The 23,073-nt window shown below is 43.5% G+C and overlaps 2 protein-coding genes across 3 annotated transcripts in view; both read left to right on the top strand.

The window, feature by feature from the left end:
- Window positions 1–23,073, top strand: part of LOC138980018 (cytochrome P450 2F5-like) — a 426,282-nt gene that overhangs the window by 52,442 nt on the left and 350,767 nt on the right. The gene's annotated exons all lie outside the window — the stretch shown is intronic.
- Window positions 20,235–23,073, top strand: part of LOC138980692 (tyrosine-protein kinase Fer-like) — a gene marked incomplete at its 5' end in the record, with an annotated part of 33,793 nt that continues 30,954 nt past the window's right edge. Inside the window, 2 exons of the mRNA XM_070353600.1 lie at window positions 20,235–20,447; window positions 20,702–20,884. Coding sequence (XP_070209701.1) covers window positions 20,235–20,447; window positions 20,702–20,884 — 396 coding nt within the window. The remainder of the gene's footprint in view (window positions 20,448–20,701; window positions 20,885–23,073) is intronic.

The raw sequence follows: 23,073 nt of genomic DNA, 5'->3' as shown, positions 1-23,073 counted from the left end.
TGAAGTCATCAGATTTGATCTGCTGCTAACGTTTATCAACACAAGTAAAGTTTTTTTGAGCTAACTGTATTGTGTGCATTTTGTTTGCAAGTGCTGATATGTTTGACTTTGTGCTGTAATGCTTTGTCTTGTCTCTCATTCTCCATTTCAAAGTACGAGAACTCAGATTTTGTTCTGACACACTCATTGCATCATACAAACATCAATAAAGACACACACAAAAAGTGAGCCAAACATACATTTTTCCTCAGAACATGTAATGGTATGCACAGGGGACATGAAATGGAGAGAAGACTGTGCGCAGGAAGAAGAGAGAAACATTCAAACAAATGAAAACAAACCAGTAAATTGTTTAAGGTTGCTCTTGGCCACTCTGGTGACATGTACTTTATTCTACCTATATTAGCGAAACCGATAGGCTAGATCCTCAAGGTCTAATCCTCGTCTCTGTTGCATAAACATCTCATCTATACTATAACGTTTAGGGGTCAATACTCATTGGTTGATCGCTAAACATTCTTGTCTTTTTAGAATTGTTGACTTTTTTCTGCCATCTTCTTGTTACAAAGGGTGACACTGAAAACATGAATTAATAGTCTCCTGTCCGCCCAGTCGACCTTCCCCTTGACCCTGCTTGTGACCTCGACTGATTCCGGCTATTCCCCTTTTGGCGGGACATTTTCTGGGGGCATACTTCGTCCCTTTTAGTAGTGGGACTGCACGAAATCCTGTGTTCTTCAGGTGACTGGCAAAGTGCACTGTGTGTATGGAGAATGAAAAGTTGACTTGAAGTACACACAGAGATCGAGTCACTTTGCACCCGATTCTAAAGCCGAATACAAAATAAATCCTGTGTTAACTGTGGATCAAGTGGTCGTCCCGAAGCTGTCAGCTTGACCCTGCTTTGTGACCTCAGTGCAAAGTTCCGTCTGCGCGTGAAACCACATGAACCAGCAGAGAAAATGGTGAATAAACATTGCTGTTACGGTAAATGTAAAAATGACTCAAGGTATCCTGAGCAACCTGGAATGGAAGGTGTCAGCTTCATACGTTTCGATCGCCTTCAACTTGCCCCGCACCTCACCTTGCACACACACGTTCTGGTTATTGGGGTCGGTGGGCACTTGCAGTTGTTCCGCACACTTTGCCAACTGGATCAAGCTGTTCTTCGTGTATCCAGTTATCGTAATTCCTCTATCTTGAAAATAGTGTTGTAACTGGTACTTAATTATATTTATAAACTACCTAAAGTACCAATCCCCAGATTCACACAATTCAGCCAAGAAAAAGAATAGTTTCTATTATATTTTATTCAACTAAGTTTTGCCACAAGGATTGATTAGGGGAAAATGACACAATCTTTTAGACTAGGAAGAACATTGAAGGCACTGATTTAGCACCTTTTCAACCTGAGTCTAGCAGAACGTGTGTTATCAAGCAGCCATGATGGGGAGAGGTGGAGAGGAAACAGGAAGTGTCTTCTCACAGAAATACATTATACAATCTAAGGGTCATAATACCAACATTTCTACAATTAATAATAACTACTAACTAAAATTACACTAACAATAAACCAAATTTACTGGTAACCTGAGGTAGGTTACACTCACCCCTCCTGAGAAAAAAAGTGTTTCGTACTAAACATTTTTCCAGCATCGACACAAAAATCAATCATTCACAATCAAATACACAAAAAGTTGTCCAACACATCATGACAATCAAAACATGTATAAAACAAGGTCAGTTTAAACAACAACCTTGAGCATAAGCTTAGCACCAACATCATGAGTTTCCAACAGCATATCATTTTCATCATAAAACAAGGCACTTTTGTACAATGTAATATCTGACTAGCATCGTGACTAGATGGAGAAAATCATTGGAAGAAAATGGAATCGATTGAACAAGTTCACAATGACATCAACACTTTCAGTACTTGCTCAATTGCATTGACACGCTCCGGGTCCAGCTGACTACCCGCTAACATGCACAAATAATTCTGTGCTCTGCCTACAAGATCTGGCAAATGAACCTCAGGAGTTTGAACGGCATGCATTAAATTCAACCTGTCTACAGGGTGCTTAGTCCTAAGAGATCTTCTTGGGACGGGTACAGGTCCTTCCTTGCACTTTAACTCAGTCTCTTCGTCAGTCTCTGAATTCTCCGAACTGGAGAACTCATCATCTTCTGTCTCAGACATTCCCACTGAACGTACACTTTCTGCAGGTGAGCTATCCTGTCTCAACGACTTGTCTTCGATAGGGCTTGGAACCCTAGACTGCTCAGGATACTCCTCTTCAACCAAGTCCTCTTCCCCTTCATCTGTGTGTTCAGTTAGAGCTTCCCCACTCACTGGTGAAAACTGATTATCCCCAACCCTTGGAACGAACTCTGCAGCGTCTACACTCAGGGAACTCCTGGGATGCACAGGAGGCGGAATTTCAATGGTACACCCTTCAAACTCGTCTTCTTCCCCTACAACCGGATCAACCACGGGTTTTTTTCTAATCTGACGGGGCTTTGGTTTGGAGGGACATGTCACAGGAACTTTTCTCTGATTGTCCTCAGATGGAGAATCAATCATGCCGATGGGTAGCAAGTAATTCATGTGGAGAGTTCTCTTTGGTCCAGTGCATGCTTCGTCCTGAACGGTATACACTGGGAGACCAGCACGTTTATGCAGCACCACATAAACCGCATTCTCCCACCTGTCACTCCGAGCTTTGAGGCTAATCTGGGACCTAACTTGCGAACTAACACTCTATCCCCTACATCTAACTCTGCTGCCCTGGCGGATACATCATACCTGGACTTGTTTTTCAGTCGTGATTTCTCCATGACATCTGAGGCCTGATAAGCAGAAGCTAGTCTACGTTTGAGATCTATAATGTAGTGCGAAGGTGTCGCCTGCTTCTTTGAGCCAAGATCTATGCCAAAAGCAAGGTCAATGGGTAGGCGAGGGTGGCGACCAAAAAAGAGGAAGTATGGGGAGTGGCCTGTGCTTTGGTGGATGCAGCAGTTGTAGGCATGGACAACTTCTGGGAGAACCTTCTTAAGGTCTAGCTTCTGGGTGTCCTCTAAACTCCTGAGCATACCCAACAGAGTCCTATTCCACCTCTCCACAGGATTTCCTGCTGGGTGGTACGGTGTTGTTCTACATTTTTCTATCCCTGCTACTTTACACAACTCCTTGACCAGATTGGATTCGAAATCCCTACCTTGATCTGACAAGATACGACTGGGAAACCCATAGATCAGAAAGAATTCCTTCCACAAGGTCCTCGCGACCGTCTTAGCAGTCTGATCTTTGGTGCAGATAGCTTGGCCAAACTTGGTAAAATGATCCATCATGACAAGAATGTTCTGTTTCTGGCCATTCACTTCAATACTGAGAAAATCTATGGATAGAAGTTCTAATGGGTACGTGGTGATGATGGAATTCATAGGGGCCTTTTGACACTTTGCACCTTTCCTGATACAACGAGAGCAACTCTTGATCTTTGTTTCCAAGTCTCTGGCCATGTAAGGCCAAAAGAATCTCATCCTCAGTTGGGCTATTCCATCTTCAAAATGGGTGTGGAATAGATCTTCATGCACTCCCCGTAGAGCAGCTCTACGGTAAGGCAAGGGAAGGGCTAACTGATGGTGACTAATCTTGTCATCTATCTCAACCCTTCTATGCAAGACGCCTTGCTTCAAGACTAGCTTCTTTTGTTCTCTTGCATAAACCTTCAGATCTGGACTGTCTACCTCTGACGAAACCAACTCTTTGCCCTGCTCCAAACACTTGATGACATAAGAGAGATGTTTATCTGCCAATTGTACTTTCCTCCAATCAGAAACAGTATCAATGGCCTTGTACTCGATTTTGGGGTCAAGTACATCATCTGGAATGAGGTCAGGGTTAGTCAACAACTGTTCCACAGCCGGTAGAACTTCGTCTTTGTCAGCTAAACGCTCTTTGTCCTCCTGGAGGACTTGGGAGGGGTTTTCACTAACAGACTTTCTCAACAAATGGACATGGTGAGACTGCAGTATTGCTTGAACTGAATCTGATGCGACAGATGTAAGGTTCTCAGATTGATCCTTGTCAAAAGCTTTGGCCTTATCCACTAAAAAGGCTACCTGATCAAGAGACTTCCTATACTGATCATCCATGTAGGGGTCAACCTGTGAAAGTCTCGATAGAGCGTCTGCATCTACATGAGTCAAACCCTTCTTGTATTTGAGTTCAAAGTCAAACATTGAGAGCGATGTCAACCACCTATGACTGGTGGCGTCCAGCTTTGCATTTTTCAGGATATAGCAGAGAGGATTATTATCAGTGACTACAGTGACCTTAGTGCCCAGTAGATAGTCCCTAAACTTGTCACACATGGCCCACTTCAAAGCGAGGAATTCACGTTTATGGGCAGGGTAATTCTGCTCGGACTTATTCAGACCCCTACTGGCATAAGCAATCACCTTGCTCTGGTCCCCAAACTGTTGGTAGAGGACAGCCCCTAAGCCTACACCACTAGCATCACAGTGCAAAGCGAAAGGTTTGGTACGATCAGCTATACCCAACACTAAATCACTTGTCAGAGCTGAAATCAAGGACTGAAAAGATCTTTCTTGTGACTCTCCCCATGATGAAGTTACACAAGTAGAGAGGGTTATTTGACTCTTTATCTTACCAGACTTTGAGCGGCTACCTGGAGCGTAACCTTCAGTCCCTGAAGGTCATTGAGTGGTCTGGCCAAGGAGGAGAAGTCTGGAATGAAACGGCGGTAGAAGCCGGCGAATCCTATGAAACTTTTCACGTCCTTTACTGTCTTTGGCCTAGGCCACTCCCTAACTGTAGCTATCTTGTCAGGTCTGGACGGATGGAACCTTCTGAGATAACGTATCCCAGATGTTTCACTTGAACTGCACCGAAAACGCACTTTGCTGGATCTAACTTCAAGTTGTATTTCTTCAGTCTCCCTAAAACTTTGACAGTGCGTTCCTCTAATTCCTCTAAAGTCTTTGCATGAATGAGAATGTCGTCAAGGAATACAATCAGTTCTGTCAAATTCATGTCACTGAACACAGTCTCCATCAGACGCTGAAAGCAGGCGGGGGCGTTAGCTAAACCTTGACTAAGCCTATCCCACTCAAACACCCCGAAAGGCGTTATAATAAAAGGCGGAGTATTTACTTGCCTTTTCTGTCATTGGAACCTGATAATAAGCTTTACAGAGGTCCAAAGTTGTGAAATATTTTGCTCCATTGAGAGTGAGAAGAAGATCTTCAATCTTAGGGATTGAATAACTGTCCTTGACAGTCCTAGCATTCAACCTCCTGTAGTCGATGCACATTCTGAGTGCTCCATTCTTCTTCCTGACTAAGACTATTGGGCTAGCAAAAGGGGAGTTTGATGGACGGATGATTTTGGCATCTAACAATCCTCTAATGTGTTGCCTACACTCCTCAAAATCTTTGGGTGGAATGGGTCTTGGTCTTTCCCTAATGTCTGGTCCAGGTTCAAGCTGGATGTCAAAGGGATCACCTATCTTTGATCTGCCTAAGTCAAACTCTCCAGTGACAAAGGCTTCCTTGAAGGACTGAAGTCTACCTGTGAAGTTTCTACACCACTCAGGGTCTGTTTTCTCTGCTTCACCAAATTGAAACTTGATCTGCGAATCTTGACATTCAGAGTTTTCAGTTTGGACACTACCTGAAAAAGCAGTGGGGTTGCACGATTCTGGTGCCAACTCTGACACTACCTTGTTTACATCATATTCATGATCATACACAAAAATGTCAGCAACCACTTGGTTCTTCTTGAGAAACACGGTTTGATTTGACTCATTAATGACAACAATATTCAAAGAGGACAACAAGTCAGATGAAACTCGGCAACTAACTACCTTCAGTCCTTCAGGTAATGATGGTTCGGTAGGTTCTTGCACCAGGACAGACTCGCGAGTTTTTGGGATGTTGGTTTTTGAGTAACACTTCACTTCAACGGTCTCTCCAGCCGGAATCGTGACATGAGAAGTGCGAACCTTGGCAGAACCTACTTTCCCATCATCACCTGTGGCTAGGTCATGATACATGAAAGCAATAGTGGGACATATGGGAAGAGATCTGGTGAAATGAGGTCCCACTAGTTTCTCACAAAAACCAGCAAAGTTCTTCAGGGTGTTTGTCCCCAAAATAACAGGTACTCTCTGAGAGTACTCTGTGTCTGGGCATACAAGCATCAACACATCCACAGTCGCATTCACACCAACAACATCATTCGGCAACGAAACATTCACTCGCACACAACCAACATACGGCACGGCACTACCTCCGGCTCCTATGACTCTCAGCTCGGAGGATAGTTCCTGCAGCGGTAGGTCACTCAGATTGTCACGATAAAAGGACTCTGACACAATGCTGACCTGGGACCCACTGTCAATCAAACACCTTGTCGTGGTGGTGTTCACAAAAATGTCTGCCTCCATACTTGGGCCAACTAAGGCATCGAGTTCACTTGTTGTATCTGAGGAATGCAGTTCGGCGAAGACAGTTCTGTGATCTAAACTAATGTTCCGCCTACTGTTGTTGCACACTTTGACACTGACACTGTCACCATTCATAGTCACGTTCACCCCAAGTCCAACCGGCAAAGATTCAGGTGATTGATGTAGCACCTTTACGTCCTTGGCGAAGACAGATATCTTCCCCGTCAGCGTCATATTTTGGCCGGGTTCCAGTGTCACAACGAGGGGACTTCGGAGGGTCACTCCCCTCATGCTGGAACTCCCTGCCGCTTGAGCTTCGCCAGAGCCCCTCTCTTGACGCGTTCAAGTGTAGGTTGAAGACTCAGTTCTTCCCGTAGCTGGCTGGGACTTTCATGCTCGACGTGATGTGTTGTGCCCCAAAAGACATTCTTGTGCTGTGCTCTGTGAGAGGGATTTTCTTTGTGCTTAATATTATTTTGTTTGGACCTAGCTATTGATGTGTACATTGTTGTTAAACAGTTGTTTGGTGTATGTTTACCAGGGTTTGCTAGTGTGTGATAGGGTTCGTGTCCGTCTGAAGATGTTAGTTTCTTTGTTAGTCCTGTGTTGACAACTCTTCGACAAGCGCTTAGAACTGTACCCACGGAATACGCGCTATATAAGCTTCATATTGATTGATTGATTGATTGATTGATTGATTGATGCTCATTCCATTCTCTAAACACTCCACTGCAGTGTTCAATTTGTGGAGCGTTTGGGGTGTTGAAGTTGGTTCAACCCCAGTTGCCGGCCCCCCATCGCCGACAACTGTTAGCCGTTTAAAGCCTGCTTCTTGGCCTGGGCCACCCGCGCTGGATTCGGTGGGTTGCGACAGTCCCTCTTGTAGTGGGTACCCACCTCACCACAGCGGTAGCATGGTCCACTCCGCCCACGAGCAGTTGGCCTCTGTTGCGCTGCCATCTTCTCTGCGACCATTGTGGCCAGACGCTCGTAGTCAATGGTTGGTGCCGCGCTGGTCTGAGCTTGATTGGCCTGGGCTGCAGAAACGGAACTCCCCTCCATCTCCCGCACCGCCCGCAACACCACTGCAGTGTCAGGTTTCACCGCCCCCGGTGTGCCAAACTTGTTCCTCAATTCGAGAGACAAGAGAGGGTGGCTCTCCTTGATGGCGGAGGAGAAAGCGTAATATAATTTCTTCTGGGCCTCGTCAGCCTCGTAGATGCCCTCTTCGTTCAGGAGCACGAACTTCTCCCATAGGCGGCTGAAGAAGTAGCTAGGCTGCTCAGATTTCGTCGGCCTCATCTTGATGAACTCAATGTATTGTTCTTCCGCCGTCTTAACTTCACCATAGAGGTTGGTCAATGTGTTGACAATCTCTTCGGAGGTCTTCGCATCCTTTACTTGATTCAAGGCCAACCCCTTGAGGCTAGCCTTAACACGGCGGAATTGTTCCCCATCCTCAGACCCCTCGACAAGGAGGGTGTCGACCTTATCCTTCCACTCCTTGAAGGTGACTTCCTGGCCTCCTTTCGGCGCAAGGCCAGTGAAAGTGCTCAGACGCATGGGTGGAGGTGGAACCTTCACGACCACCGGCTGTGGAGCAACAGTTTTGAGGTGTTGTGCCTGGTCGGCCAGTCTCTCCCCCTGATCGGCGATCACGGCCTGCTGCTCTTGGATGGTCTGCGTCAACTTGTCCAGTTGAACTCTCAAGGCTTCCAGATCGGCCATTTTCCCTAACCTCTCCCTGGGCTCACTTTATTATTAATTTCAATATCTTTCAACTATTTTTGACAAAAATCTTTTTCTCAATAAATCCCGGACGAGCCCCCAATTTTGTAACTGGTACTTAATTATATTTATAAACTACCTAAAGTACCAATCCCCAGATTCACACAATTCAGCCAAGAAAAAGAATAGTTTCTATTATATTTTATTCAACTAAGTTTTGCCACAAGGATTGATTAGGGGAAAATGACACAATCTTTTAGACTAGGAAGAACATTGAAGGCACTGATTTAGCACCTTTTCAACCTGAGTCTAGCAGAACGTGTGTTATCAAGCAGCCATGATGGGGAGAGGTGGAGAGGAAACAGGAAGTGTCTTCTCACAGAAATACATTATACAATCTAAGGGTCATAATACCAACATTTCTACAAATAATAATAACTACTAACTAAAATTACACTAACCATAAACCAAATTTACTGGTAACCTGAGGTAGGTTACAGTGTTTTAATCTAAGTACGTCAAAAGTAGCAAAGTTTGTAGCACAAATTCCTTCTGTCGCATCACTTGTCGCCATGTTTGATGCCCCCGCAAGGGGCACGGTACTCTGTAAGCACCCAAAACCTCAAAGAGAGACAACTGGCGGAAACCTTCCTAATATGTTCTGCGAGAAATTAGATTTCTGAATAACCATGGATTTTTCCTGTCTGCGTTCTTTTTCTTAGCCATGTTTGCCACCTGTAGTTTGAACACACTCACTTGTCTCTTCAGTCTATTGTTCTCCTTAGTCAGCTTAATCATTGCAATAAGATTGCGCATAATGGGTGTGCATTAAGTTGGCATCTGGTTATAAAAAAAACCCAACTATCAACAAATAAGCAAAAGCAAGAGCACCCAGAAATGTTTCTGTTGCGAATGGGTCTTGTTCAGGACCAGAGTCACATTTTTCTGGCAATCAACTAGCTGCACCATTCCTCTCCCTAGATGATCCTTGGGCCTGGCACGCCTCAAACTGGAATTCCAGATCTCGCATTGCCCATTTTCTTCTGCCTAGCCGGTGCTCTGGTCGGGGATGTCTATCAGCACTCTTGCTGTCTGAAACATTGCCAAACAGGGTTCAATCTGTCAGTATTTATGGTAGTATTACATCTTCATGCAGGGTTCTCCACATATGTTGTCCGTTTGAGTTCAATGCCCCCAACTTCAACTTATAAAGGTGGTCATTTGGACCCACTGTAGTCATTTTCAGTGCAATACAGAACTCTCTCTGTGAATTCCCTGGTACACTTGTTTTTGTTCCTTTGGTTTCTATGGAGAGCTCTCCTATGCCCGTATGCTTATGGGGGAAGTTCGCGAAAACTCCCGAAGTTTTGAGTGACATCGGAAGAACTTGCCTTACTTTCGTATGCATGGGCCGGAAGAAGGGCTTACTTCGAAGCAAAGCGAGGAAGTAATTGATGGTAGTTTGCGACAACTTCCTACGTTTTGGGCGACATCGGAAGTACATCCTCAATTTCGCATGCATGGGACGGAAAAAGTGCCTACTTTTGAAGCAAGCGAGGAAGTAAGTGAGGGTAATTGTACTACAGCGAAACACGCTGCTTCCAAAGTTTCTCAGTGCAAAATAGCAGGGCTTTTCTTCTGTTTTTCATAATTATAAAACCGATCTGACGCAAATGAAAATCCCAAAGAGAGAAAATAGAAAGAAAAGTCGTATCTCGTGCGTGCATTTCGTGTAAATGTCCCTGAGTACAAACCTGAGTTGCCAGCTTTGACTTTAGTTCGTTCTGGGTCACTGGCCACCACTCTTAAAATTTCATCCCCGCTTATAGGAGGGGGTGTTTCTATGTAAATGGGCAATTTAGAACGACTATGGACTTGAAGTAAACCTCACGCAATAGCTTTTTCTAACGTGTGCGCTATTTTTGAGACCTACTTTCAGTTCAGGGCAAATCTGTTGACGTTTTCTGTAGACCCATGGATACGTTCAGAGGCCAACAATCTGAGGGATTTTTCTTGATGTATTAATATTTAGTTTTTATAATGTTCTCACTCAAAGGCAGATAATTTTATTTTTGGTTTGTTTAGTCTGGTGTGAGAGGAAAGTGAAGTAACTTAATTGGTGCAAGTTTTAAACTTTTATGTTCAAGTGAAATAGACCTTTTCGGTATCTGAGCAGCTCTCGCGAGACACGCTCTTTGTTATGCTTTGAACATCGCGAGAACGTCGAACCTTGGCTTGTGCAGCTCGCACGAGATCCCTGTACCGCATGCTTTGCTATGCACTGAAGTTTGCGAGATTACGAGAGCTTAGAATACCGATAGGGTCCATAGTAATTAGGCTACATGTAATTCTGCCTTCCATTCCAATTGTAAGTTTTAGCACTCTCACAAGTGTAGAATATTAAGTTAATTATTGATCAATATATGTTCCTGTAATTGAAGTCAATCAATCAATCAATATGATGCTTATATCGCGTGTATTCCGTGGGTACAGTTCTAAGCGCAGGGATTTATTTTTGTTAATTTTTTTTTATTCAATTTATATTGCGCACATATCCAAGGCGCAGGGATTTATTTATGCCGTGTGAGATGGAATTTATTTTTACACAATACATCACGCATTCACATCGGCCAGCAGATCGCAGCCATTTCGGCGCATATCCTACTTATTCACAGCCTATTATTCCAGATAAATGTTTAAATGTCGTAAATATATATATATCTAACAGATTAACTGGTGTCAATTAAATACACAAATGATGATTTTACTGTGACATAAGTTGTTTAAATTTAATAGACCCATGTAATGTAACTACGGTTACCGTTATTGATGCTCAAATGGTTGTATTTGTTGTTGTTGCAGGTTTGGCTGACAAAGAAGTGACTTTGATTCATTGGCCCAACACATTGATATCAAGGATGACCTGATGTCATTTTGAAAGTGGTGTTGCTGATTTCTGAATTCTCATCATGGCTTATGGGGGTGCTTTGCCTGTGGGCAAGAAATTCAGACTTCTCTGTGGCATTAATATAGTAGTGATCAAAAATGACATTTTTCAAACCAAGGCTTCTACATTTGCCACTGGGGAAGACCCAAAACTTAAAGGGAAAGGAGGTGTTTCCAAACGTCTAAAAGAAATATGCCCCAAAACGTATGAAAAATCCAGGGAGGAATTGAAGCGCAGGACGTCTGAGTTTAAATTGGGTTTTATTTACCCGACCCGTATATCATATGTCCCTGATGTCGAACGTTCCAAGAGAGGCACAAAGGTCTCATTTGGAGTAGTTTTTCATGCAATTGTGCCTAACGTGACAAAGTCCAAATCCAAGACTGAATGGTGCGACACAATGAAACACATGTACTACAGGTTGCTCAAGGCAGTGGATAAAGAGGGGGAAAAGTCACTTGCTCTCCCTCTGCTTGGAAGTGGTGAGTGCAAAACTGTGAATGAAGCCTTTCTTTCTTTACTTTCTTTATTTGGTTGTTTAACGTCATTTTCAACCACGAAGGTTATATCGCGACAGGGAAAGGGGGGAGATGGGATAGAGCCACTTGTTAATTGTTTCTTGTTCACAAAAGCACTAATTAAAAAATTGCTCCAGGGGCTTGCAACGTAGTACAATATATTACCTTGCTGGAAGAATGCAAGTTTCCAGTACAAAGGACTTAACATTTCTTACATACTGTTTGACTAAAATCTTTACAAACATTGACTATATTCTATACAAGAAACACTTAACAAGGGTAAAAGGAGAAACAGAATCCGTTAGTCGCCTCTTACGACATGCTGGGGAGCATCGGGTAAATTTTTTCCCCTAACCCGCGGGGTGTGTGAATCAAGCCACTAAAAGAGATTAGCAGTTGAAGCAAGAGCAATTCTCTGCATATATATGATATATTCACTCATTTAAAAGCACTTTGTTTACCTGCTAAGTAATGAGGGGGGAGGAGGTTGAAAGTGAAGAATAGGGGTTAATTAAGTCATGTTGTTATTTTGTAAAGTACTGGACATAATACAACACACACAAACACAATCAATCAATCAACCATTCCCAGCAAAGTTTGTAAAATGACAACTTTGATGAGTATAAATCAGGCATGGGAATTGTCCGCTGAAAGGCAAATTTCCGCCGACATTTTTTTTGTTCCGCCAAAAAAGCAAACGTGTCCGACGAAAAAATAAATGGGGGAGGCAAACATTTTTCTGAAAACTGAATGTAATGGCAAACTTGGAGCTCACATGACACCAAATTGCACAATTTGGGTTCTTTGGAGAAAAAAAAAAAAAAAATAAATTGGGGGGGGGGGGGGGAAGGGACATTCCCCAGGAAATCACCCTAGTAAGGCTAGGCGCTTTGCGCCGTCGACTTTGATATTACTTACACATTTTCAGCTGTTTTGACTTTTTTTTAATTTTCATGCCTGATAAATTCGTTCCTGGTATGGATAGAAAGATTAAAGAATGTTAGATCATGCATTGTCAATCGTATTTTAGATTTGTTTGTTTGCACCGCCCTGATATGGCCCTTCGTTGTCGGCTGGGCGTTAAGCAAGCAAACAAACAAAACGCCCAGCCGACCATGAAGAGCCATATCAGGGCGGTGCTGCTTTGACATTTAACGTGCGCCACACACAAGACAGAAGTCGCAGCACAGGCTTCATGTCTCACCCAGTCACATTATTCTGACACCGGACCAACCAGTCCTAGCACTAACCCCATAATGCCAGACGCCAGGCGGAGCAGCCACTAGATTGCCAATTTTAAAGTCTTAGGTATGACCCGACCGGGGTTCGAACCCACGACCTCCCGATCACGGGGCGGACGCCTTACCACTAGGCCAACCGTGCCAGTAATCGTATTTTAGAGAATATTTCTCATAGAGAATGATTTACTTAGTGAAAAACATCAAAATCGCCAAGAATTAATTTACGCCAAAATTCCACGACGACATCGCATTAATTACAGATATTATGTGTTTCTTATTGTGTTGAAATTCTTAATGCTTCAATCTCTTTCAAGGGTTATGGATCTGTGTATGTGCAGGTCAGGCTGGCGCATCGCATGATGATGCAATAGACATACTGACAGAGGCTCTTGCCACCTTTCGTCCCAGCAGAACACCCCAGTCTCGTGGAAATCTAAGAAAGATTATTCTCTACATTCGACAGAAGGAAATCTTTGACAAAATGATATCAAAGCTGTCAAAGCAGCATTCAATTGAAGAAGTCAAAGCCAGTGATAGTGGTACCAGAAGCAAAAAGCACCCAAACACAAGAGAAGGCCTGTCCACCAAGTCAAGTTCTTGCAATGGATCTCAAGATTGGGAAGAGTCCAACTTGCCATTTATTCTGTGTAATCTGATCCTAAATAAAGACATGGAGGATGATGATAGTTTTTACTCTGATGCAAGTTCTTGCAATGGATCTCAAGATTCGGAAGAGTCCACCTTGCCATTGATTCAGCGTAATCTGATCCTAAATAAAGACATGGAGGTTGATGATAGTTTTTATGACGCTGATGACGAAGAAGATGACGACGAAGATGACGACAAAGAAGAAGAAGAAAGAGTAGATGAAGAAGAAGAAGAAGAGAAGTGTGCCGTCTGCCTTGAGGAAGTGACCAACCCCAAGAAGCTGTTGAAGGTGGTGATGGTTGTAGTGGTAGTATAGATGTGTGTGGTTTTATGGATTGGATAGGGAGATTTTGTTTCTGCTCAGTTTGTTTGCACATGCACAAATGTTCACTTGCATAAACACACATTAAATTACATTCTTATCCCAACTCACATATAGCAATTTACTCCAGTTTAGTGCTAGGACGCTGAAATCGTCACCTTGGTAACAAGGGGAGGTAACCCTAAAAAAAGAGCTACCTTGACCCCATAACAGGACAAAGTCACGCGTGACTTCCTGACCTTGCCGCCATCTTGGAATCATACTCTCTCCAGTGATCCGTGGATACGGACGTGTTGTTTTTCGCTCTGGCTTTTCAGCCGTTTTTGCCTGACACTTCTTGTGTCAGACCCACACCTTGGTACTCGCGCACGTTCCTCTGCTCTCTACGTGTGTTTGGGGTGAGCTATTTTGATATTTTCATCGTTAGTTGACTTGGGTTTTGCCAGCGCTTAGCTGTTGTTTACACTTTTCACCCACCATGTCGGTTAGCGGTAAAAAGAAAAACTCTAAGCCAGTGGCGGAGCCTTCTCCTGTCAAAAAGCCTCCCCGTAAATCGAAAGCCTCTGCGAGTCATGCTGTGATTAACGTCTCAGACCTCTCATCATTATCTTCTTTTGATGTTACTATTGACATGCCTGAATTATCCATGCCAAAATTGCCTTCAGAATCATTTACAGTCGCTTCAGGTTCTAGCTCTGTTAGTGATAAGCAAGATGTTTCTGCTATTTTGCGCTCAATGAGCTACTATTGACATGCCTGAATTACCCATGCCAAAATTGCCTTTAGAATCAATTAAAGTCACTTCAGGTTCTAGCTCTGTTAGTGATAAGCAGGATGTTTCTGCTATTTTGCGCTCACTGAGCGCTCAGATTTCATCACTTTCAGCAGAACTTTCGTCGACCAAGGCAGAACTTCCTGTCTTTTCCTGCTGGTGTTGGCGATTCCCGTTCCCTGGGCAGGGTGCGTGTTCCTCCTTTGGCCACAGTCACGTCCGCTGACGTGCATGGGTCTTCTGATGGCAGTGACGGTCTTTCTCTTCTGCGTTCTCAGGCCTCTTCTGGTGGTCGGCCTGTTAACGATAAAGGTATTCATTCTTCGTTAGTAGCCGGGTTCTCTGGCCAAAGCGAAGATCGTATACTGAAGAAAGTAGCCACGCCGGTACGCCGCGCCGTGAGTGAAAGCTTATATTCCCATCCTACGTCGTTCCGGTTGATGAACGGCTAGGGTGTGGAAAAAGCCCAGATACGTGTTCGGTCTCTGATCGAACAGGGGAAGTGCGTCAGCCGTCACTCTCTGTACTACGGGCAGAGGGTATGGCAGCACAACATTCCCCGCTTCCGACCGGAAGGCAGGAAGCAATCCCTAGGGACACACTGCTTGGGTATCGCATACCTCGCTTTGTCGTCTCTTCCGGGTGACGCTTCGCCTGACTATTGTAGTCAGGGCGGAAGTGCGTTGCCTGGTTGTACAGATGTGCGGGATTATGAGTCAGATTTTGGTGCTTCCGTTCAGGATGACGAAGATGCCAACATCCGCGCACCGGTTAAACTTCCGCTAGCACTGGCTTTGGCGGCGGAAGTTGATTCACGGTATTTTGAGGAGGGTGTTGCAACACCTGTCGGTTTGTTTGCCCAACCTCCTTCCGCTTTGGGGGATTTCCGTTCTGCGAAGGAAGAGAAGCAGCAGTTCCGTTTTCGGGAATCCCCGTTGGTAGCGTTTGAGCTGTCTTAGCAACTGGCTACTGTTGAGCCTGGCGGTGCGTTTCACGCTGTACCGCTGTTAACAGCTCATGGTCTGGCTCCTGTTTCAGCGCAGCCTTACCGTGCTTCTTTGTGTTTAGCCTCAGCTTTGCCTGCTGGTTCGGCTAAGAAGTTTACACTGCCGCATAACTCAGTCAATTTGATTGACTCGTTTGCCTTGCCTCGGAGACAGAGTAGTTCCGTTGACGGAGAATTCTCTTTTGTCTTTGGAGAAGACTGGCTTACGCTTGCTTGAGTTATCGTCTCTCTCTGAGACTTTGCAGAGATCTCTGTCGAGATCGATCGCGTCGTCATTAGACCCATTCAGGTTTCGTGACGATGCGGTAGAGAAAGATGTCACTATTCTGTTAGGGAAGAGGGCTACAGTAGTACGTTATACTGAGTCCTCTCTCTTGTCTATGAGGGAATAAGCACATGATCTTTTCAAGTTATCCTCTCTTTCGGAAACTTTGCAAAGATTATGTATCGTGCTCTATCTTCTCTGCTCTTGTCAACTTCGAGTTTCGTCCTGACGCGCGGGAGATGGATGTCATGACGCTTCTAGCCGCTTTGGCTAAAGTCTATTGAACAGCGGAGCCTCCCAGCGCTTTTCTTGGCACATTCCGTGCACGCGTGCAGGTTCTCCTTTCCCTCTAGGATCCAAGATTTAAAGTCACCTTTGAGTCACTTTAGTCTTTTCCTTTCACAGAGGTTTGCTTGATTGGTCAGCCATCGCTTGGCTCAGGTTACAAGTAAGAGGCGGATCTACTCCGCTCTTTGCTTTTTGTGGTTCATCAGGGGAGTGTTCGCACGTCTATGCTACGGTGCATTCCTCCCCATCTTCTGGAAGAAGCCGTTAAAGGCACAGTAAGCCTCCCGTAAACCATCACAGAGCTCCTCGAGCGTCTAAATACAGTACAAGCATACTTTCATTTGAACGCTCACCGAACGGGAACATCCTGGCTGCTTTCTGTCGAGGGTGAGACATTTTCAAAGAATTTATTTTCGTAGACTTGTTCCGTTAACAACAACGGCGCCTCGTTTTTGCGCTAGACCTAACTTTTAAAATCTAAATAATAAATTGACAGCTTGTTACACAAACATTCTTTAATCATAAAAGAATTCGTTTTTCATCAAGACAAGATCAGAACAATTCGAAGTTGTGAAAGTTTAAAAAAAGAAAAGCCCGGAAGCAGGGTCACGCAAGGGTCGTAGCAGACGACGGCCGGTTTATCAGTGCAAATCGCCGTTCCTCTCAACAGTCAAAAGCCATCGCTAGAGTTCTTGTGAACCACAGCCGTTGTTTCGTGCATAAAAAAAACGTGCTATTGTAGATAAGCTCACGTCGAGTCGCATTCAAATGACTAACTATGACGACTGCATTGTGAAAAGGGAAAACTGGATCACACGGGTTCACGATGGCTCAGGGGTAAGATAAACCACGCAAAAATAAATTCTTTGAAAATTGTTCGCTCTTTACGGAGGGCACCTAGGATGTTCTCAATTGGTGAGTGTTTAAATGAAATGGTGTTTGTACTGTGTGTAAAAGCCTGACCGTATCTGTGATGGTTTACGGGAGGCTTACTCTGCCTTTAACTGCGTCAGCTTGCCACATTTTGCCTCAAATTAGGCAAGATAACGAAGCTAAGCAAACACACATAGGGTTAGACCCTCTGTCTTAGGCAGCTTTGCGGTATGTACGCCCATCTATGGTGCGGCATACCTCTTGTTTTTCACCTTCTCGGATGAAGCTGCTAAGGCCGCTAATTTTTCGCCTCAGTGGCGAAAAACAAGGCAAGCTGTTAAAACAATGTCAGCTTTTACGGTTTACGGAATCGCGCTTTCTCATTAGAGTCATAAGCTTTGGTTTCCGACAAATCGCCAGAACATGTCCAAATTACTGGCTCACATTCTGACTCAAAATCTTTAGGCTCACTGAGCCACTGTTCGTAACCTCTCAGTCGGAACTTTTCCGGCTAAGCCTACCTCTTGAGGCAGTGGCTTCTGTCAGCGACTTTCGCTGCGCAGCACAAAGGACTCGCAGAAATCCCTTAGTTTCAGCTTTTCTTTCTGAGAGGTTACGGAAAGAACTAAAACACCATCATGTGGCTAAACTTAGGTTTGGCACAGAAGTTTTTAGCATTGGGGTTGTTTTTCTCCCACACGCAAAAGACAGTGAGTTTTTTTTATGTTTTTGCCAGCAATAAATAGAATCACATTCCTTGAGGTCAGTGTTTCTACTTTGGCATTACGCCTCGCAGGGTTTTCTCCCACAAGTTAACAGGCTACACTCTCGTTGTAGCCTTCACTGCGACGGCCCCTGGATTTTTCTTAAATTTGCAATGTGCTAGGAGTTTTCTCCTACATCGCAGAATAGTACGCATTTGTTCACCCTGTTTGATTCTCTAGCCTTCTCAGCTAGGCCATCGAAGTGACGTCACACGTGTCACAGTATTATGGTATACAGGCGTCCGGCTTTACCGCGCCTACCCCTCTTTTTATCTGAAGGTTGAATCTCGGTTTTCCATTTCAGGGATTCAGCTTTGGTTACTTTCTCAGGTCTTTCTGCTCGCTTTTCTAAGCGTCAATTTAGGCTGAGCCAATTTCGCTCAAAGGGCAGAGGGAGGGTACAACTTACCTTCCCCTCAGCGGTTTTTCCCAACTTTAGGTTTCTAGCACTTGATTTACTAGTTAAGGAAACCTTGGTTTTATACGGAAGCCTTATTCTATCCCTAGGCCAGGGCTCGTATTCTTGAAACAGCTGCAACTCATATACCGGCCTGTAAAACCACTTCCTCTCGATAAGTGTTATTCATGAAAACTCGGTAAAGACTTACCCGGGTGTTTCCAAGCTCATCCCCCTCCTCTAAAACCGTCAATTTTGAATAAATCTTGTTAAAATATTGTTTGTAGATTTATGTCCCTCATGGACACACATTGGTGTCATTTAAGCACCAATGCATTGCGGACAAATACGAGATACCGCTCGCGAAAGATTTCAACCGATGCTCGATCATACCGGCTTGTGGAGTGAAAGCGTGCTAGCGTCTTCTTTAATGCATTACAGTGTCCGTTTAATTTTATCTGATTCCGTGGTCGAACGGTTCTCTCGTTTGCCTGATGCGTGATTGAGTCGAGTTCAAATCTCCATCTACCCGTATTTTTTGTATTTTTTTTTTAACTCTTTGGCATTTGTTTATTTTTGTTTATTTTCTTCATGTGCAGAAGAGTACTTTATAATAGCAAAATTGATTAAAAAAAATTAAATTACATATTCTAACTCCGAATCACATAATTAGCATTGACACACTTCGAAATGCTCAGGTCTGATAAAAGCTTCCCGTCTAGGTATAAGGGAAGCAACCCCAACTAAAAAAGTGACAGCACCATGGTATTTGCCACCCGCGGTTGCCTCCCATTAGTGGGTGAACTACGTCACCATTGGTGCCTACCACGTGATAAACATCAATCGACTGATAGGATACTAAGAAAGCTTGCTAGGGGGGTCCGGGGGCATGCCCCCCCGGAAAATTTTGAAAAAAAGGATGCAAAATGGTGCAATCTGGTGCATTCTGAGGATGATCATTACCAGTTTCAGGCAGCAGATTTTGTCACTGATTAATACCCCAAAAATTGAAACTCAATGTAAAATAAAGAAATGCATACCTCATTCAATATTTTTATTTTTTGGCTGGGGGGGGTCCGGAAACCTAGAACCCACCCACCCCCCCCCCCCCCCCCCCCCCCCTCGTTGTGGGGGTCAGGGGGCGAAGCCCCCTTAAGCTGACAGGTAGGTCATATTCTGAGATAGGAAAATGGTCGCTCCTTGCATGAAACGGCATAAAATAAGCAATAATAAAAAAAAATTAAATAAGTAAGGTACATGTTTAGGCTAGGGGGGGGGGGGGGTTGCGCAACCCCCATAACCCCCCCCCCCCCCCCCCCGGTAGTCCGGCCCTGGTGTGTATGTCTGTGGTAGAAACTTTAACATTTGAAGACGTCATATTACATTGACGTCACATTATGACGTACGAGGGTTAGACGTCCCGCGATGGAATTACTGAAAGTCTCGGTGATTGTTATTTTGAGCGGGCCGAGACTATTTGGCAGTCGTGTCCATGTAAGTAGGCTACATGCAGACAGACAGATCTAGATCTAGTGTCTCGCTTTCTTGCACAGTTTCACCTATGCTCTTTCTGTGTGTGTATGTGTGTGTGTGTGTACTGTGTGTGTGTATGTGTGACGGAGTGATTGAGTTTGTGTTACTAGCTGTTTGTCGATTTCTTACGTGATCCTTGAAGGCTTCGCCTCTTGTTTGATTAGTGCTTTTGTGAACAAGAAACACTTAACAAGTGGCTCTATCCCATCTCCCCCTTTTCCCCTATCCCATCTCCCCCCTTTCCCTCGTCGCGATATAACCTTCGTGGTTGAAAACGACGTTAAACACCAAATAAAGAATAAAGAAAGAAAGAAAGAATGGGGGGGTTTCATTGTATTATTAGTATTATGTTGATTGTGTAGGCTTCTTTTCTATATGCAATTGTAAATAAGTCTTGTTAACATTTATTATTTTTTTCGTTTGTTTTCTTTTAACTGTATGTTAGTATTATGTTGATTGTGTCCTCAGGACGAACTGCCGATCCCGCAGCTGCGCATAGAGGAGGAGGAGTGTTTTCATGGCGTGTTGCCGCGGGAGGAGGTGCAGAGGCTCCTGACGGAGGACGGGGACTATCTGGTGCGCGAGAGCAAGAATCGCAAGACCAACGAGACGCGGTACGTCCTGTCTATGTACTGGCAGGGCCACAAACACTTCATCATCCATGGGGCAGAGGTCAGTTGGTGTGTGTTGGGAGAGGGGCGGGAGGGAGGTGGTTGTGATGGTGTCTTTTATCAGAGAGAGATCATGGATAAGAGAGAAATGTTTGTAGTGTGTGAGACACCAGCTGGAGACTCACAAAAAAGAGAGGGAAAAAAAGTAAAAAGACAGTACCTTAACAATTTGTTGTACTGTTGTGACAGGAGACAGGGTGGCGTTTTGAGGGCGCGTCGTTCCCGACCTAACATTTCATTGTGCTGTTGTAACAGGAGACAGGATGGCGTTTTGAGGGCGCGTCGTTCCTCCCGACCATCCAGGAGCTGATTGAGCAGCGGTACATGTCGGGCGAGCCGGTCACCAACAAGTCTCAAGCCATCCTGAAGAAAGCCATCGTCAGGGAGGACTGGGAGCTGCTCAACGACCACATCCACCTCGAGATGCAGATCGGAAATGTGAGTGAACTAACGAAGGCAGTTTATCTGCCGAAATATTGATCCAAAAAAGTACCTAACCTGATTACTGGCGTGTCTTCTTTTTATTCAAATGTGAGTGAAGGGTGGAGTTTGGTGAGTATATTTAGACCCAGAGAAAACAATTGTCATTGTTTCTGATTCCCCAACTGACCTTAATTTTGTACTTGAGACAGTGACAAAAGGTCAGGTGTCATGTCTACTGTCCCGAATGACACACGATTGCTGACATTTCACCATTGCCAACAGAATAAACAAATAAGAAATAGGTAGAAAATGAATGTGAAAACTGACTTTAATTGTTGATCAGTATTTTCTATACCACTAACAAATAATCTACTTGCACATAGCTGTTTGGCAAATGTATGTTGCATGGGACACACTGACATGAAAGTGGAAGATGTTTTTCCCTCTAGAGAAACTACATATCAAGTTACACTTTTTGTGCTCTTCCATTCCAGTTGGCAATCAATTGTTAACGCATGTTATTAGAAAAAATAGAACGAAAACAGATTAGATAGAATGAAAAATGTACTGGTGATGTCATTTGGGACATACTGACATGAAAACGTCACCTTTTGGCATTGTCTCACTTCCGAACTTTAGAACTTTTTTTTTTGACCCGTCAAAAAACATTAATCAAATTCATAAATAGAAAAACTTGATTGTGCAGACTATACAAGGAACGTTACTCTTCTCCAACATGCAGGGAACACAGCTACTACGAGTTCCGGCCCATAAAAAGCCACATGCGCCTGTGTTATTAAAAAAAAAAAATTTTTTTAAAGTTACTAACCTTCCGACCTGACAACTTTAAACAAGTTACCAACCTTCCGACCTTAATTTTGTTGGCCTTGTCATCGGAAACAAACATTATTTTTGTTACTTTTTTGTCGGAGCTAAAGCAAGGGTACTCATGCACTCTTTCACAACCCATTCAAACCCGACAGAACTATTTCAGAAAATCGTCCATTATGATGGATTGACCTGCAAGACCAAATGACAGGTTTATAGCTTATTCTGAGCTGACTTTCCAAATAGTTCAAAAGATGATAGTGTTGAGCTGCCTAATGTCAAAACCTGTCGCTGAAGGCATTTTCAAGGTAATTGGGTTATTTGGGAAGCTATCCGGAATGAGTTAAGCTCAGGGCAGCTGGGGAAAATATTTGAGCTAACTGTGAGTCTCATTTTCCTGTTAACCTGGATCTGACACATATAGGGATGTAAATGCATTTGTTTCTTAGGTCTTCAAAAAAAATCCACCTTTCCCTCATTTTATTGAGATTTGCAGTTAAACTGGGTTTACACGTTCCCTTTTTTTTACTCGTGGTTTATGGGTGCGTCTCAGAATCTCGTCCTCTGTTTGTGACATTATCACCAAAAGTAAAATCTTCCCAGAAAACTTTGATAATACTATTTACACACTTCTCAGGGTGTACCTTTTCAGTTTAAACAAGAAAAAATATAACATTGCCTTTAGTTTGCCATATATTGAGCATTATTTGGACCATGTGTGCAAAATCACCCGTGTTACATGGAAACAATAAAAGACAACAAAACTGCATTTATAAGGCTGAAAACGACTTTTATTCAGTTATTATTGTTGAATCACAAGCCATTATAGAGTTCAATATGAAATGACTACATGCAAACAACAAAATAATGTTTTTTTCAAAGTTCCATGCATTCGTCAAAATTTCAATACAAAAATGAAAATTAATTAATGATATCCTGATCAGAACATGTTGATACATGGCATTCATTCAGTCTTATTGACATTTAACCTTCACAATAGCATATATACAAAGATTTGTTGCTCTAAGACAAAATGTTAGAAAGTTATCCCAAAAGAATGCAAAATGGTTACCGATGTAACATGGAAACATCACTTTTGCAACAAAGAAACGGTTATGCTTTTTCCAACAAACTTTACTAAATGAAGGTAATTTTGCAACCAGATTCTTCTTAGGTAAAATGCCAAACACTAAAACAGGAACAGAAAAAAAAAAGCTGGACAAAATCATGCAAACTTTGCCCCCAAAAAGAGAAACATTAATGAAAAGTTCATCACCGACGTAACTCGGAAACGAACAACCAGACATGTATTATAAGGTTTGACATGAAGAATGCAAATGTTCAAAAGTGGTTCATTCAATTGTTAAGACAATAAA

Source organism: Littorina saxatilis, linkage group LG11, assembly GCF_037325665.1.
Source record: "Littorina saxatilis isolate snail1 linkage group LG11, US_GU_Lsax_2.0, whole genome shotgun sequence".
NCBI lineage: Eukaryota > Metazoa > Mollusca > Gastropoda > Littorinimorpha > Littorinidae > Littorina > Littorina saxatilis.
The sequence above is the reverse complement of the archived record's forward strand: the minus strand, read 5'-3'. Positions and strand labels throughout refer to the sequence as shown.